Source organism: Raphanus sativus, unplaced genomic scaffold, assembly GCF_000801105.2.
Source record: "Raphanus sativus cultivar WK10039 unplaced genomic scaffold, ASM80110v3 Scaffold0653, whole genome shotgun sequence".
NCBI lineage: Eukaryota > Viridiplantae > Streptophyta > Magnoliopsida > Brassicales > Brassicaceae > Raphanus > Raphanus sativus.
Genome location: NW_026615970.1, coordinates 1 through 17,392, shown reverse-complemented (window position 1 = coordinate 17,392; position 17,392 = coordinate 1). Strand labels below are relative to the sequence as shown.

Below are 17,392 nucleotides of genomic sequence, written 5' to 3'. Positions count from 1 at the left end.
ACTCAGAGGAATGGGGTACCAAAGCAGGGGAGTATAGGTGGAGTTCTCTGGGGAGTATAGAAGCGTTTCAGATATCAAAGTGAGGACTTTGATGGTGACTCAGACAAGACTATGATGAAGTTCTTGGTGGCACATGAAGAGGTCGAGTGTCAGTCTTGCTGAAACTAGGAGACGGAGTCTAGTTTCTGGTATATATGGGTCAGAAAATTCTATTGAGGTTGAAGATGAGGTTTAAAAGGTTCTAAAGGGAAGCAGCAGGGAGGTCTTCAGATTGTATCGAGGTAGATTCATGGACAAATCTGGTTATCAAGTGACAGCACGTGAAGACTCAAGGCTCAGTATGATTGTCGTGTTCGAAATAGATAGATTATTAGATTGGAAGTGGAAATCTAAAGCAAAGATTCTTGATTGATCTTCTGGTACTAGAGTTAAACAGAAGCGGCTGCAAGATAAAAAAAAGTATATTATATGATGTGAGTGACAGTGTTTAACGTAGCGGCGGAGCTAAGCGTAAGAGACACGGAAAAATTCTAATACTCGGGTTTCAGGTGGAGTCACATGATGAAAAAGCATGCTCAAAATTACACGGTCTAGACTTTAGCTGACAGAATGTCTAAGAACGAGTCGAGACGTTAAGAGGCTTTCTGGTCTGGTTAGATGTTTTGGAAAAGTAGCAAACATCTAGGGTTTCAGTTGCAAGTCAGTGATTTCAGATGAAGATGACGGAAGTGTGTTTTTCAACGCCTTCTCTATTGAAAAGTTGAAAGACACAGCTGTAAGGTTCAGTAGGGGTATTGTCTCGGGTTTAAGTCACTTCCAGCAGTTTTTGATCGGAAATGCTTAAGGCATGGTTATCTTACCACAGGTATACGTATGCAACCGAAAGAAAGTTCTACAAGGATACAAATGCAAAAAGGAAACCAGTTCTGCATTTGGAGACAAAGATACTGGTCTAGTTCGTCATGGAGACTTGTTCTCGGTTTATAACTTACTGGACAGATAAGGGAAGAGTCATCAGTGGAGAAGACATGTCAAGGTAGTACTGGTGAATGGTAACTGTTTTTTTTGGTTCAGGTCAGAGACGACAATGGTTATGGTGGAGTAGTCTGCATTCAAGTAAATGTTTTGCAGGGAAAGGTGGCAGCTAAGATTGATACCGTGGATTCTGTAATTGGTATTTGCACAGCTGTGGTATTAAGTCTCAAGGGAAGCAAGAGCTCAGTTGGTATGAGAGATGGTTTTGCTAACAATTCTTCTCAGGGGATGTGATGCGGACACCAAGTGAGAAGGGTTTGAACAAAGTTAAGCAAAGATATTGGTTTCGAAAGTCTTCCCAGCAAGGTGGAGCTAGGCGGCCTGTCTTGTTGGTAACAGCAACGGAGCAAATTGATGCTTCGAGTTCAAGCAAGTCACTGTAAGTGCAATCTCAGTTCTTTTTTAATTAAGACTAACAGGGATGTTGGTTAAGATTGTTTTACAGGTTTGAGTCAGGGATTGTTTCAGATTGAAGCATGTATGATTCAAGGATCTACTGCATAGATTCAAGGGAGTTTGTTTCTAACATCAGTGCACATGATAAGAAACAAAAGGCTAGCACTAGAATCAAGTTGTAGTAGGATAAGTTTGTTGTTTAATCACTGAAACAGGTTTAAGATTGGAACAGAAATCATAAAGAAGACTGTGTGATTAATAAGCTCGCGAGTAATTTAGCTTATGGAAATTTCTGTTGGTCTGTAAAATGTATTATCTCATGGTATTAACTCTGTTTTGAGATTATTTTACAGGGAATCAAAGTAGCTTCAAGGAGTGAGGCTAATGTGATTCAAGTTTGCACTTTATTGAAATAAGAGGATACTAAAGACTTGAACTCACTGCAGGAGTTTATTAACCAAGTCTCTTAACAAAATTTACTACTTAAATAGTACTAAAAATTAATTAAGGGGTCTCTAGGATAATGATGCTCTTAAATACCATGGTAGAACCTACCATTGAGGTTGTCATAGAGCCTTGAAGACCTTCAGCAAAGTGGCGAGCACGGAGCAACACAGTTCTAATGGTCTTGACAATATGAAGATACACACTTTTGTTCACATACAAAATTATCTTTATCTTTTCTTGTTTGGTTGTAATTTTTTTTCCTTTCGTGGGAACACAAATTGTTACAGAGTGAATAGTAAATTCAGTAAAATGGTATCCAAGATTGCTTAAGCTCCAGCTTGGTTTCTTTTGAAAGCAAGTGCTCTGTGTTTTATTTGAATACTCTGCTTTATTCAATGAGAAAAATGGCCGTATAAATAGCTTTACAAAGATAACAAGAAGATCCTAAAACAAAGCCACTAAAGCCTAAGACACTTTCAAACGATCAACGGCTCCTATCATTCTTGTCTTGGATTTGCTCTAACGTTTTTTAGTTTGATATGAGAGTAAGCGGCAATTAAACAAGAACAGAGGATTCTCTTATAGATCATTCAAGAACAGAGGACTCAAAAACTAGTTTAAGGAAGAATGGTGATTATAGAAAGATGTTCTGTGGAGTCATGGAGTCATTCAGAGATCTCGCGACAAGATCGAGCTTGTTTAGTTGCGTGGATCAGCCTTTGAAACAAGCTTTTAAGGCTTGTCTAAATTGTACATACAGAGTGATTATTTATTTAGTTCGTTTTGAGTATATATAAAAATGAAAGATAATTCAGTAAACAAAAGAAAACAAAAAGATAGATAATCATTTTTTATTAAGATAATAATATGTAACTTAATTAAGCATCATTAACAGGAGAAACAACAAACCGAATTAAGTATTCCTTTTTTTTTATAGTGTTTTCGCTTCTTCTTTATCTCCACGCTTATGCTGCTGCTTTAGCAAAGCCTATCTTCGGCTTCTTGAAATCTTCAAAATCGAAGACTGTATGGTATGCTTGCATGAACGCCGCACCCAAAATCCTAAATTCAAAACTCATAGAATTAACTAAAGAAATATGGAATTCAAATGTTTAGAAAAAGCTGAGTTAAACAACGTAGTTGTTACAACTTACCAAGAGTCAGTTTTACCGTTTTTTTCAGGCTTAACAAAATGAACGCGGCATACTGTGCTACCCTTTGCATCACGAAATTTGTATATGTACTTCAGAAAATAATAAAATATATATGTCAGGAAACTGGCGTAAATATAAAATAACAAATCAAAATTTAGAAAAATTAAGAGCATACATTGGCTGGAGTGAGTGAGAACGTATTTCCTCCGACGTTGAAAGAGATCACGGGAGCCGTGTCAATGTCGGCGCATTTAATTTTACGGTTCGTTATATCAAGTTCCTTGTAGATCTTCTCGATTTGATCCTACACGTTAACAATACAGACAAACATAATTTTAGCAAAACCAAAATACGATATAAACTGAACTTTATATTCGCATTAAAACTTAATTCTCCTACCCTTGGACCAACAATATCCGTCGTCCCAGAGTCCACAAATGCAAAGCATTGTGGAACACAGACTTTGATGTCTTTTCCCCGAACGGTAAATTGGGAAACTGAAATGTTCCAAAAGCCTGTCGACGACAATACAGGAACGTAGACATGTTCGCCACGGAAGCGTTTTTTGTCAACTCCACCAAAAGTTATCTGACCGGCGTTTTGAACTTCGTCTCCATCTCCCTCGCGAGAAGACAGCCAGATAGAGAATATACGTTGGGTTAGTAATTTTTTGTTCACCAGATTCTCCAGAACCGAGTCAGTTCCAGAAATCTTCAGAGCTGGTAATCCCAGTCCCAGTATCCCATCAAATTTTACAGTTGTAAAAAAATGATCTGGCTTAGACCCTATAAAGAAGTCCTGCCCCTCAAGAGTAATCCCTCCTAGCATGAGGTTATCTTTGGATAGGGTACCTTCCAGTGCACCCGATGTATATGCAATATCATACTCCTTTCTTCCTGTAAAACAGAGACTGATGATTAGTCGGACGAGAGGAAAAAACTAATTTAGGCTTGAATGACTAAACGATTCTTAAAAAACTAGGGATCGGTAAATGGCATCATATACGGCAGTAAAAGAAATATATATTAAAATAAGCTAGAAAATAAGACAATGTCATCTCTGGTATTCATTTACATTTCATAAAACTTAATCTGAGAAAGCTAACTATATAATACGATCACGCTGAGTGTAAGCGAGAAAACTTATCAAAGTCGAAAGACTCTAAAAAAAAAAAAGTCGAAAGACTCTAATAACAAAAATTAACGAAAAGAAGAGTACAAGAAAGATGACCTGGACGTGTATGGTACGTCTTTGACGCCTTTGCGTTAAATTTTTGGTGAGGATAGGTTGTTTTAGCAGACCACGACGTGGATGGAACCCAAAAGTTGGAGCTCCCCGTGTCGAAGACTACATCAAAGTTTTGAGGTGGCGTGCCGACACTGATTCTCCCATAGAATATCACATCCTGAAACTTGTTCAAACTAATTACTCCAACATTAGTATTTGTTTTCTTGATTGTTAAACTAACAGAGGAGTTTGATAGCTCAAAAATGATTATCACTACCAAGAAAAGACTCTTTACAGTGAACATTTTTTGATATAAGTTTTCTAGAGAGATATATGCCAATATTTATACTACAAAATGCCATTTAATTCGAGGATTTCTTTATCAGACGTCGTAGCAAATTATTGACCTAAAGCTTTCACGTGATTACTGTTTTACTAAATACTTCAATACGTTCTTTTCTCTTCACATATTCTTTTGCTTTTTGGGGATTTCTTGATGTCGATATTCAAACGACTTACAAAATTCCTTATAATTAATTTTCTTGGAAAAAATCACAACTTATACGTCCATGCTAGACTGACAAAGACTCACGTCCTCTTACCACTCTCCATTGACTAAGCATAACAGATTTGATCCCAAATTGACAAGTATTAGTTAGAATCCAAAAGAGATGTTTGCCATTAGTTTGGTACTATCCGAGAAAAGAGAAGTCTGGTGGTGTAAGGCAAATATTTATATTTTATTTTTTTATAAAAAACAAATATTTATATTATAGCCAATAAGCTTATCAATTTCACACAAAAAAAAATCAACCCCTGATGTTTGTTTTTGTTGTTGTCGATTCCCTCATGTGTACTCGACTATATGGAATGTGTCTCTGATTAAACCGCATTAAATATCGTAACTGTGTAAGCACAGAGATATTTTAATAAAAATTCAACTATGTATTATTATGTAAGTTTTTTTAATTTTATAATAATAATTGTAATATAAATCATTAAAATATAATTTTTGTCCATAAATTATATCTATTATTTGTATAGTTTTGTATTTTATAAATATAATAACTGTAAATGTTATCAACCTACAAACAAAAGCACTGAATGACTGTAATTCTCTATACTAAGGCGCTAGTATTATTTAATATTCTTAATACTTTAAATTCTTTTCGGTTGTTTATATTTAATACAAGACAAAAATAGGAAAAAATATACAACAACTTGAATTCAAATTGCATATAAATTTCTAAATTCAGCTAAAGTATTCTATCAGTAAGTATTCACCATAGGACTATGTACAATGGTTCTACTTATTCAACAGCCTCTTTTTACCTTTTAAAATCCACATCACATTTTTCTCCTTTTTCACATAATCATTTAATATTTAATTTTTAAAAATTTATATGTCTAAATAAAATGAACCAAGTCTCTATTTATAAAGCATAAATGGTTGATTATGATGTAAACATTTTTTTAAAAAAAAATATTACCTACAAAATATTCCATTTGAAACAAATAGGGTGAAAAAAATACTTCTAAACTAAACAACCGATTATAATTTAAAGGGTATATTCATGTTTAAAAGAAATAGAAGTCCTGACGCAATCCCAAGAACCAAGATTCAACAGATGGTTTGATTAGCATTGTGGATTTACTATGACAATATAATAATCTACTTGCTACTTGGTATGATAGTTTATAAATAAGTCCATCATCATGATCCAATCACTTCGAATTAAGAGCCCTTCAAGGAAGCTATAATTTGATTTTATCTTCTTCATTAGCTAATTTTGGGATTTAATTCTTGAGTTTTTTTTCTCCTTGGCCACCAAAGCTTGGAGCGGAACGATAGAAACGATTATACTACAAAATGACATTTAATTCGAGGATTTCTTTATCAAACGTCGTAGCAAATTATTGACCTGAAGCTTACACGTAAGTACTGTTTTACTAAATACTTCAATACGTTTTTTTCTCTTCACATATACTTTTGCTTTTTGAGGATTTCTTGATGGCGATATTCAAACGACTTACAAAATTTCTTGTAATTAATTTTCTTGGAAAAATCACAACTTATACGTCCATGGTAGACTGACATAGACTCACGTCCCCTTACCACTCTCCATTGACTAAGTATAACAGATTTGATCCCAAATTGGCAAGTATTAATTAGAATCCAAAAGAGATGTTTACCATTAGTTTGGTACTATCCGAGAAAAGAGAAGTCTGCTGCTGTAAGGCAAATATTTATATTATAGCCAGACAGCTATCAGTTTCACACAAAAAAAAAACCAACCCCTGATGTTTGTTTTTGTTGTTGTCAATCCCTCATGTGTACTCGACTATATGGAATGTGTCTGATTAAACCGCATTAAATATCGTAACTTAGTATTATTTTGAATATGATCCAAGTTCATGTCATTGATACAGTGGACGACTTGCTTTGTTGTTAACTTATGCGTGGTTTATATTTAATACTCCTATGATTTGTTACACTTAAATGGAAACATTTTGAATCGAAAAAAAGGTAATTAACTGTTATAACATGTTATGTATATGTGATATATAATGGTTTTTGAAAATCCCTTTTCAAAAAAATAATATAGGAAAAAGAATTGGCAACAGCTTGAATTCAACTTTTTCTCAAAAAAAAACAGCTTGAATTCAACTTGCATGTAACACAAATACGGTAAATTCTGTAACAGCTTGATATTCAACTTAAATAAAAAGTAGAGCAAATATAGCTGTAACAACCAGTATTAACTTCCCCTTTAATATAATAGAAACATGATGGTTTCATGCACCTAAACTTAATTAGCTTAATGTTCGATCAATAATTATTCATTATGCTTTCTAAGACAGAGAATAGTAGGTAGATACCACATTTATAGAATAAGAATTATTAACTGTGTAGGCTCAGAGATATTTTAATAAAAAATTCAACTATGTATTATGTAAGTTTTTTTTAATTTTATAATAATTGTAATATTAATCATTAAAATATAATTTTTGTCCATAAATTATATCTATTATTTGTATACTTTTGTATTTATAAATATATAATAACTGTAAATGTTATCAACCTACAAACAAAAGCAGTTGAATTACTGTAATTTTCTATACTAAGCTAGTATAATTTAATATTCTTAATACTTTAAAATCTTTTCGGTGGTTTATATTTAATACAAGACACAAATAGGAAAAAAAAATACAACAACTTGAATTCAAATTGCATAAAAATTTCTAAATTTAGCTAAAGTATTATATCAATAAGTATTCATCCTAAGACTATGCACAATGGTCCTACTTATTCAACAGCTTCTTTTTACCTTTAAAATCCACATCACATTTAATTTTCCACATATTTTATAGTTAAAACTTATGTATAAATTAAATGAACCAAGTCTGTACTTATAAAGCATAAATGATTAATTATGTTGTCAATTTTTTTTTTAATATTAACTACAAAAGATTCCATTCGAAACAAATAGGGTGAAAAAATACTACTAAACTAAACAACTAATTAGAATTTAAGGGGTATATTCATGTTTAAAAGAAATAGAAGTCCTGACGCAATCCCAAAAACCAAGATTCAACTGATGGTTTGATTAGCATTGTGGATTTACTATGACAATATAATAATCTACTTGCTACTTGGTATGATAGTTTATAAATAAGTCCATCATCATGATCCAATCACTTCGAATTAAAGCCCTTCAAGGAAGCTATAATTTGATTTTATCTTCTTCATTGGCTAATTTTGGGATTTAATTCGTGAGTTTTTTTTTCTCCCTAGCCACCAAAGCTTTGAACTCAGTAATACAATTTAGAAGTACATACATTTGACCAGCAGAACAATAGAAACGATTATACTACAAAATGCCATTTAATTCGAGGATTTCTTTATTAGACGTCGTTGCAAATTATTGACCTAAAGCTTACACGTAAGTACTTTTTTACTAAATACTTCAATACGTTTTTTCTCTTCACATATACTTTGATTTTTGGGGATTTCTTGATGGCGATATTCAAACGACTTACAAAAATTTCTTGGAAAAATCACAACTTATACGTCCATGCTAGACTGACATAGACTCACGTCCTCTTACCACTCTCCATTGATTAAGCATAACAGATTTGATCCCAAATTGTCAATTATTAATTAGAATCCAAAAGAGATGTTTACCATTAGTTTGGTACTATCCGAGAAAAGAGAAGTTTGGTGGTGTAAGGCAAATATTTATATTATAGCCAGTAAGCTATCATTTTCACACAAAAAAAATCAACCCCTGATGTTTGTTTTTGTTGTTGTCAATCCCTCATGTGTACTCGACTATATGGAATGTGTCTGATTAAACCGCATTAAATATCGTAACTAAAATATTATTTTGAAGGCTCACAAAGAAAGGAGAAGGACTAATTGAATGGAAGGTTAGAAGTAAGATAATAAAAGGAAGAGATTTTTTTTTTTCGTTTTTAAAGGAAGAGATTTTCGATAGGTTAGATGTTGGGGATCTTACTCAGTCTAAAGCAAAGTCTCTTGATGAAATAGAGGTTCTCCAAGTTTCTATGCATACAAAAAAGTTTGATAATAATAATCGGGCAATTCTCCCAAATAAACATTTTTAAAATTTTCGTCATAAAAATAGCTTACAAAAAATAAATTGACCAAAAATATTTTTATTTTATTTTATTTTGAAATTATTATTATTTATATTATTAATTTTAAAAATTATCTCAAATAAACATTATTAATTATTATTATTTCTGTTATTATATTATTAAGTTTCTATTATTAGTCTTTTCTAAAAAAGCAATTCTCTCATATTATTTACTTTTTTTTGTTTTTTAATTTTAAATTCCATCTCCTAAACTCTATCTCTTAATTCTAAATTTAAGATTAATTATAAATGAATATTTACTCTTTAATAAAACCCTTTTGGTCTCTCTTTAAAAACTATTTTTGTCTAAATAAACTAAAAAATGATATCCAAAAAAATTTCTCATATTTAATATTCTATATTTTTTATAAAAAATATCATATTTCAGTGACCGTTTCTCACCCACCAAATCAGTCATTTCTTAGGATCATTCATGTTTCTATACTTTGTCGGATCATGTGACTAGTACTCTTTCCATTTCATTATTTATTATAAGTTTTACTTTGATTCTTTCACGAAAATTAAGAAATTTATATAATAGACTAATATATTTCTATTTAATGTATAATTAGTCAAATGAGAATGATTTTTTAAAAAATCCACTGGTTATTAAAAATTGGTAAAAAAAAAATATAATGTAGAAATTACGTTGAAATTGTACGATAACATTTATTTTAAACAAAATAAGAAAATCTAAAGTGATATTTATTATAAAACAGATGGAATATAATACCAGCAAAATTCACAATTTAAAATTCATACAAAGATTCATAAAAGAACCCTTACATAAATAATTGCAGTATGTAATAAAGTAAAACAAAATAAAATGACGCCCTTATTATAAACCAAAAATAAACAGAGAAGAAAAGTGAGAAACGATTAAAACCTTTTCAAGAAACCCTTGGGCCAAGCCGATGAAGCCCATGCTTTCCTTTGGGAGACGAGGCGATTATTTTGGATTTGGGTGTTACAGTGCTTGCTAAGGACCAGGAAGGCCTCACTAGCAACTCCATTTACTTCACCGGCGGTCTGCTAGATTGGTACGACACTGAAATCTTTGTATTCAATCTCGATACAAAAAAGGTTGAACAACTACCACCACTTGTTTCTTCCTCTGTTTCATTCTCTAGAGCTCGTTGGTTCTTACCTAGTTTCAGGAATGATTGATCCCTATCGATAGGGGTTTCTTTTCGTTGTTGTTTTTTTTAAAAAATTTAAGCTTTAACAATAATTAGTAATATTTTCTTCGCCTTCAAGCTTTTTATTCTTTTTATTCCTTCTCGTGAAAAGGAAAAAAAAACTACATGTCCTCGAATCATGCTTGTAATTACTCTGCTTGCTCCCTTTGCAATATGAATAATATGGAAAAAGCTTTTCGGTATGTTTTGGTTGTAGTTTTGCAAAAGAACATAATCTCATGATGATGAAAATCCATACATTGCTAGCTCCTGCCTTATATTCTACAGACCTACTACGATGAAGAAAGAAGAATCTTTCAACCCCAAACGACAATTGAATTATACACACCAAAATATACGAGTGACAACAAAACACGTGTTGTTCAAGAAAAAAAAAACAAAACACGTGTTTACACTTGTCGTCCCAAAACTATACGATTTGCCAATTTTTTACTAAAAATCATGAAGACTACTTTTTTTGAAAAAGTATTACACTTTTTTTTTGTCACACGACACATATTTCACTTCCAAAAATAAAATAAAACTTACATTTTCAAATAAATTATTATTCTTTTACTGAAAATCAAAAATTGAAATATCATACATTAATTTCAAACATTAACTTTAAAATCCATTAAATCATTTTTTTTCTCTTCATAACAAAACAATGACGACAAGTAAAATATATTCTATGGCTTTAACTGGTAACCATTAAAATAAAAATATGAATAAATAGAAAAAAAATTGCAGGAACAAAATAAAAAGAATGAAAAGGAAAATTTATTATTTTTCTTTCCTATCAATTTTGATAAGGAACGTTTTTGTTCAACAATTCCTTAAAACTTAAGGAATGACAAAGAATTACATACATCAAAAATTTCTCATAAATGGTGTAATTTATAAAGAATGAATATAAATTGGTCATTCCTTTTGATTCCTTGTGTCACCAGTTAGATATGTTTACATATTATTTCACATGGGTGAGAGGTCCATATTCTTAAAGAAGGATGCATCCAAAAAGAATGAAATGCACTAATTAAACAAAACTATTTTTTTTCACGAACCAATAAAAATATTTAATTTTATTAAAACAAGTAGTTCTAAACAATAAAAATATAGCAATAGGAACATCTAACTAATTGAAAAGTACGCTTAAAGCCTTAATAAAACTTATAAGGACAATAAATTAAGTCATATAATATCTACTTTTAATATTATTAGCGTTGCATTCTAATAATTTAAAATTTATTTTGTAATTTACATTTTGTAAAAAATGATAGATATGCCTTATATATATAATATAATAATAGTATAATAGATTAAATTAAATTAAAATTCATATAAAAATCTGGGTATATCCCGAAAAAACTACTAGTATATATCATATTATGTTACTTTTTAGAAAAGAGAATTATGGATACATATAAGATTTATGCATATAATGCCTTCAGAAAAAAAAAGATTTATGTATATCGTAAGTTCATAATGTATCTTCACTATTTAGAAAATTCATCAATTCTAAATATGAACATAATGTTTTATTATTTCCAAAATTTATCAAATTCTAAATATTTGACCAACAAAAATCTTATATTATCTAAAAGTGATTATATATACCAAATAATTCTTATATAATTAATCTTTAGTTTAAGTGTTATTTACAAAATTATTCTATTTGAAAATAGGTGCTATTTATTTAGTAGTCTCTCATTACATTTAGATGGAAGATGATTGTTTGAGATTTAAGTGAATCTTAAGTGAATCATTACAATTTTTTGGTGGATGTTGTAACTAGTTAATTAAACATTGCAACTGTTAGTGATTGCAATTTTTAGTTATTATAATCTTTTGTTTAGAAGCTATTGTAATTTTTGTTGTTTTGTGATTCTTAGCTAACTATTACAATATTTAATTGTCAACCGTATAATTCTTAGTCTTTTTTATAAGGAGTTGTACATTATCACACATCTATATATCTATTTATCTATTTATTATTATTATTATAAAAGAATGCTTTTTCTGTTTAGAGAGTGCCATGTCATTAAGTAAATTAAGGAGTGGTTGCCACGTGTCGTTACAGAGAGACGAGTCGCCGCCACCGAAATCTAGGGTTCGTATTTTGCTTAAATCTCTGGGATATTGAGTGAGTCGAATCGATTTGAAAAATCTCTGTGTGAATCTTCGAGTAGCTTCATTTTGGCTTCTGTTATATTTAGCAGTCTGCAACGTTTCGAGTTACTGATCTCTCCCCATATTATCACACTTCTTAACTCCACCGCCTTCCTCTGCAAGACGGTATATGTACACTATATAATGGTTAGCATCCTTTCCTTGAACATCATCCTCACAAATCCTAAGAAAAATTCTATTTAGTAGTTTTCAATTGGTGTTCATAAAACTATAGATTTTGTTTGTCTTTTTGTCTTTCTCTCCTCTACCCCAAGATGTTTGATAAACACTTCGGATTCAATTTTTGATAGTTTGTCTTATCTACAGTTGGCTCAACACAAGCCACATGGTGGTGAAGATCTTTGCTGCCTCCGTTCACTGTGAAGCGGGATTTATCGGAAGGCTATGGCGAAGATACTTCTTTCACTATATCATTCTATGTGAGGAGATGAGTTGAGATGAGGATGAGAGTTCTTACTTCTCTTCGAAGAAATTGATTGACGGTTCAAGACAATTACTCTATTAGCGCCGGTGAACCTTTGGGAAGAGCTTTCGTGGTGTTTTGTTTATTAGCCGGCGGCACTGAGGAAGTTCAATTCTTCGGAACTGTTTTAATGGAAACACTAACTCACTTCATCTTCATCTCTTTGGGACAACATCGCCTCTGTGGTAACATGCTTTCTTATTGTCAGTGTGATAACCTCAACCTTTCTGCATATTCAAACACATCTTATTGACAATCAAAATTTGATGCAAGCTTTCTGTCAACATAAAGAGCTTCCATTTACGTTCATGGAACACTTGATATCTGTTCTCAACAGTAGTTCTTTAGTTTAAGGTTATTCACATAAGGGAGATAATATTAGCTCTTTCTTCTGAAACATATGTTGAAGATGGTATTCTTTAAACTGTTATTTTTTCTCTCGCCGCTTTTAATGTACGTTTCCGAAACGATCCACTTTGTCTACGTAATTTATTTTTGTGGTTAACATACTAAAATTAATCATAGGTGGCGGGACAATAGCAAAAAAAGGCTGATAAGAGAAGCTACTCTTCCGCCGTTGTGACACTTACTCTTCAATTGGGAAGCTGTCATGTACTCTCAAACACTGGTCAGCAACATCCATTATGGTAACTCCCATACTTCCATGAGACATAGGAATTGGTTGTGAAGCATGTAATATTTTTTCGTGATTACACGTCTAATGTGAGTATCTTGGTGGGCAAGGTACTTTTGACTATAACATAACACTGGTTCTGTTAATTTTCAGTATGATGCCATGATACATGTCTTTGCTTAGATTCTGGCTCGGGATGGGAGCAGAGAGAAAAATAAAAGTGGATTGATCTTATTGGAGAAAATTGATGTAAGCAATTCAATCAAGCTACAATGAAGTCTCAACAGTTCAAAAGCATCCTACAATCAATATATCATATATTTTAATTATTTATAATAAAATTATTGTAAGAATTATATTTTATAAGTTAGCCAGTAATATGTATTTTAAAAATTTTAATCATTTGGATAACATGGGTGACTTCAATTTCATATGTAATAGTATATAAGATCTAAGAAAAATGTATATGTATAAATAGTAAAGGTCGTTTTGTATTATCCATTTATTTGTCTCAAAATATTTTTAGTTATGATGAATAAGTTATTTCTTTATATAGTGTAAATCATTAGTTTTAAAAGAAAACATGTAAAGAATTTAATACATGAAAAAATATATAACTAAGAGAGAAATTAATTTTGCTCTACTTACTCTAACTGTAATTTTAGAAATATATTGACTTATTGGTATAGTCAAAAATAAAATAAACATTGAGAAAAAGTAAATAATTACATTTTATTTTTTATTATAACTTAGACAAGTTGTTGACATCAAAATAAGACAAGTATATAACTTCTAAAAGTAAAATACAAAGATAAAATTCTCTAAAACAATTATAAACCTTAATGCTATTTTAAGTTAAAAGTAAATCAAATATTTAAATTAAATTTGTACTATTATTTAATTTTATTATCATAATTCATTGTAATTCCCTCAAAGAGCTAACAATGAATCAAGATTACATCCAATTCATTAAGGAATTATATATCGAAATTAAAATGTCTCCCTATTCATGTACTAAATTTATTGCCTTTCACCCTTTTATATTATTGCATATTCTAATTAGTTCTTTATAAAATAATATATCAATAAATATAACTAAGAATTATCAATTACTAACACCTTCCAATACAACCATAAAACTTTAATAAAGACGTTCTTTAACTAAATACCTTATTCTACAATAATTTATAAAGTAATTAAAATAACTAAATTCAACAAATATATAACCCACTAACACTAAAAATGCATCATATGTTGCATAATATTCATTAAACAAACCATATAATTAAAAATACATATATTAAAAATATCAAAATTTAAATACGATATCCCATCCGTAGGCGGACCGACCAAAGTCTATTTATATAAAATAGACTTCTCTCACTCCAGGGTTTGCCACCTAAGATTACAGGTCATAAACTCATGGCTTGACAAGGCGACACGTGTCCCAGGAGATGAAATTCATCGTTTCATTAATGGTATGTGTAATCCGTTTGGGTTTATATTTTATCTGGGCTTTGTGTTACCTAGGATAATAGGGGAAGCGGCTGACATGTAGCAACATCCAATCCACTTTATATTTGCTGAAATTTTAGTGGGCTTTAGCTTCAGTTTGTAATAGACTCAATCAACCTCTGCATCACATCTGTCGTCTCTCCTTCCACCGCCTTTACTTGGCCAAGTAACTGCTATCAGTTAATGCAGGTCAATGAATTCACCCCACTTATGTGCTATTAAAGTTGGATTCTTTGGCTTCTCTTTCAAGCTAAGTTGCTATATATATGTTGTCCCTCTTCTGCTTGATGAAACCAAAGTCTTTTGCATCTATTTATACACGATTTCTCTCTCACTTTTTACATGTTGAATCGTTTTTTTTTCTTTTATTTATGGTGATTTACATGACAAGAGACTGGGAGTCAACCATGGACTCCATCAGACAAATCTACCGAGCATCTCATGGTTTCAGTGACTCTTGCTTGGTTCGACGGCAGCGGCAGTGAAGATAGCGATTCTTGCTTGGCTCAACTGCGGCGGCTGGAGCATGGTGAATCGAGAGTGGATTGGGCTGGAGGACAGGTTCGCTTGAAGCTCCGACGGTGCGTTGACAATACTCGAACTCGGCTGAACACCGAAAACACTGATGGAAATTCGCTGGAGATGAAAACCCGGAGACGTCACCGGAATAATATATATGCAATATTTGTATATTTTTGTATTTTGTATTTTACTTCAGTTTTTATAGTCTACAAATTGTTATTTTAATATAATTTAGGATTATAGGATGACAATAGACAATAATCACTCTTAAGTCTACAAATAAATATAGGGCCCAAATGTCTAATTATACTTTATTTTGTTTCAGTAAAATAAATACTTTAGTTCGTTACTTTTACCATCAAATTATACTTCATTTAGTTTTTTTTTTTTGACATAGTGGATACTTCATTTTGTTAACAATGATTCTTCTGTGATTTAATATTTTATAAAAATAGAAAAAAACAAATTATCAATCATGTTGTTTACTTAGTTTCACTTAATTGCAACAGTTTTGAAGTGTATGCTCCTAAAGTTATAAGTTGTCTATCAAAGAATCCACGCCGTGCGAAGCAGTTATAAGTATTTCTTAATTTAAATTTCTATGTTTTTCTTTAGTTTAAATACATGTCTATTTAAAAAAAATAATTGGGGATGTACTGCAAAAAAAATCAAGCAAACAGCCTTCTCACTCTTTCGTCTTTCTCACAGTTCTTCAAATCAATTCAAATCAGAAAAAAATGATGCACACAGAATAAGAACTGTCACAATTAATCACAACAAGCAAACAAAAATCAAAAATCAAAAATCGACTTCTTCCAAATGAAATACAAAACGATAAGGACGCATTGAAAAAAATGAAAACCGACTTTTGTTAAAGAAACTGTTCATATTTTGATGATTTTTAATATAGTATATATCCAAGCTTGCAAATTGTATAGTATATAATCATTAACCATGTTGCTATCCAAAATTCATAGCTTAATAATACGTCTAACATTATATATATAAGTTATTTTGAAGTATAATAAGAATATTAATAAAGAAAATAAATATCTAGAAGTTACTCTCTCCATTCCTAAATGACGTATGTTCTGGAAAAAAATGTTTCAAAAAAATACACATTTTACTTTTCAATGTATGGGTTAATAAAAATTTGTAAATTTCATAAATATTAATGGTGTTTATTGAATTTATATTGGCTAAAAGTTATGGAAAATTGTTATTCACTAAAAATAATGCATTTACAATCAAAATTTAATGAGTTTTCTTAATATATATGAAAAGTCTAGAATATGTACGTATCTTTTAAAAACAGAGAGATTAATATATAAGAAATCAACTAGATTTAATGAAGTCAATGTTAAAATTATTTATAAAAGTTAATCAATATCTTTTAAAAAGTTAATCAGTATCATATATAATTTACAAAAAATAATAAATAAATAGTGAAAATTGTTATAAAAATAGTTAAAATTAATTTACATGTAACTGAGAATAAATTAAATATTTTTCAAAAAATACATAAATTTTTTTCTTAATGGTAAAATAAATAAAATTTGTAAGTATCATGAACAGAAAATGTAAGGTTACTATATTTAATTTAATGTAATTTTAAAAATACTAAAATAAAAAACTCAACCATAATTTACTACTATTATAAAAATAAATAAATATATATATTATATACTCACATAGTCTAACAAATGTAAAATAACCCGATAATATACAAACACAATATAAATAAAATTAGATAACCTATAATAAATAAACAAATTAAAATATCTATAACGACTACTAAAATGGAACACAACTACATTACTTATCATAAAAATCATATTATAATATTAGTTAACCCGACAATAGTAACATCCAAACTTTTACAATAAACGAGATCAACAAAAAAAGAATAATAAAATTAATGAAACCATAAAATAATGTTCATGCATAATTAAAATAAAATATTTTAAATT

General features: G+C 30.4%; 1 protein-coding gene across 1 annotated transcript; it reads right to left on the bottom strand.

Moving 5' to 3' along the window:
• Nucleotides 1-2,730: 2,730 nt before the first annotated feature.
• Nucleotides 2,731-4,871, bottom strand: LOC108853128 (aspartic proteinase-like). The gene is made up of 6 exons (XM_018626585.2): nt 4,862-4,871; nt 4,263-4,580; nt 3,432-3,928; nt 3,208-3,336; nt 3,033-3,121; nt 2,731-2,940 (listed from the first exon to the last, which is right to left on the bottom strand). Exons 1-6 carry the CDS (start codon nt 4,869-4,871, stop codon nt 2,844-2,846), a joined length of 1,140 nt encoding a protein of 379 aa, XP_018482087.2. The 3' UTR covers nt 2,731-2,843.
• Between the last annotated feature and the right edge of the window lie 12,521 nt (nt 4,872-17,392).

Bases quoted from the DNA above. Each gene is read 5' to 3' on its own strand.
- LOC108853128 (XM_018626585.2), bottom strand. The intron at 3,337-3,431 runs GTAGGAGAATTA...GTTAACGTGTAG, and splicing joins CGGATATTGTTGGTCCAAGG to GATCAAATCGAGAAGATCTA. The intron at 3,122-3,207 runs GTATGCTCTTAA...TATTTTCTGAAG, and splicing joins TCTCACTCACTCCAGCCAAT to TACATATACAAATTTCGTGA.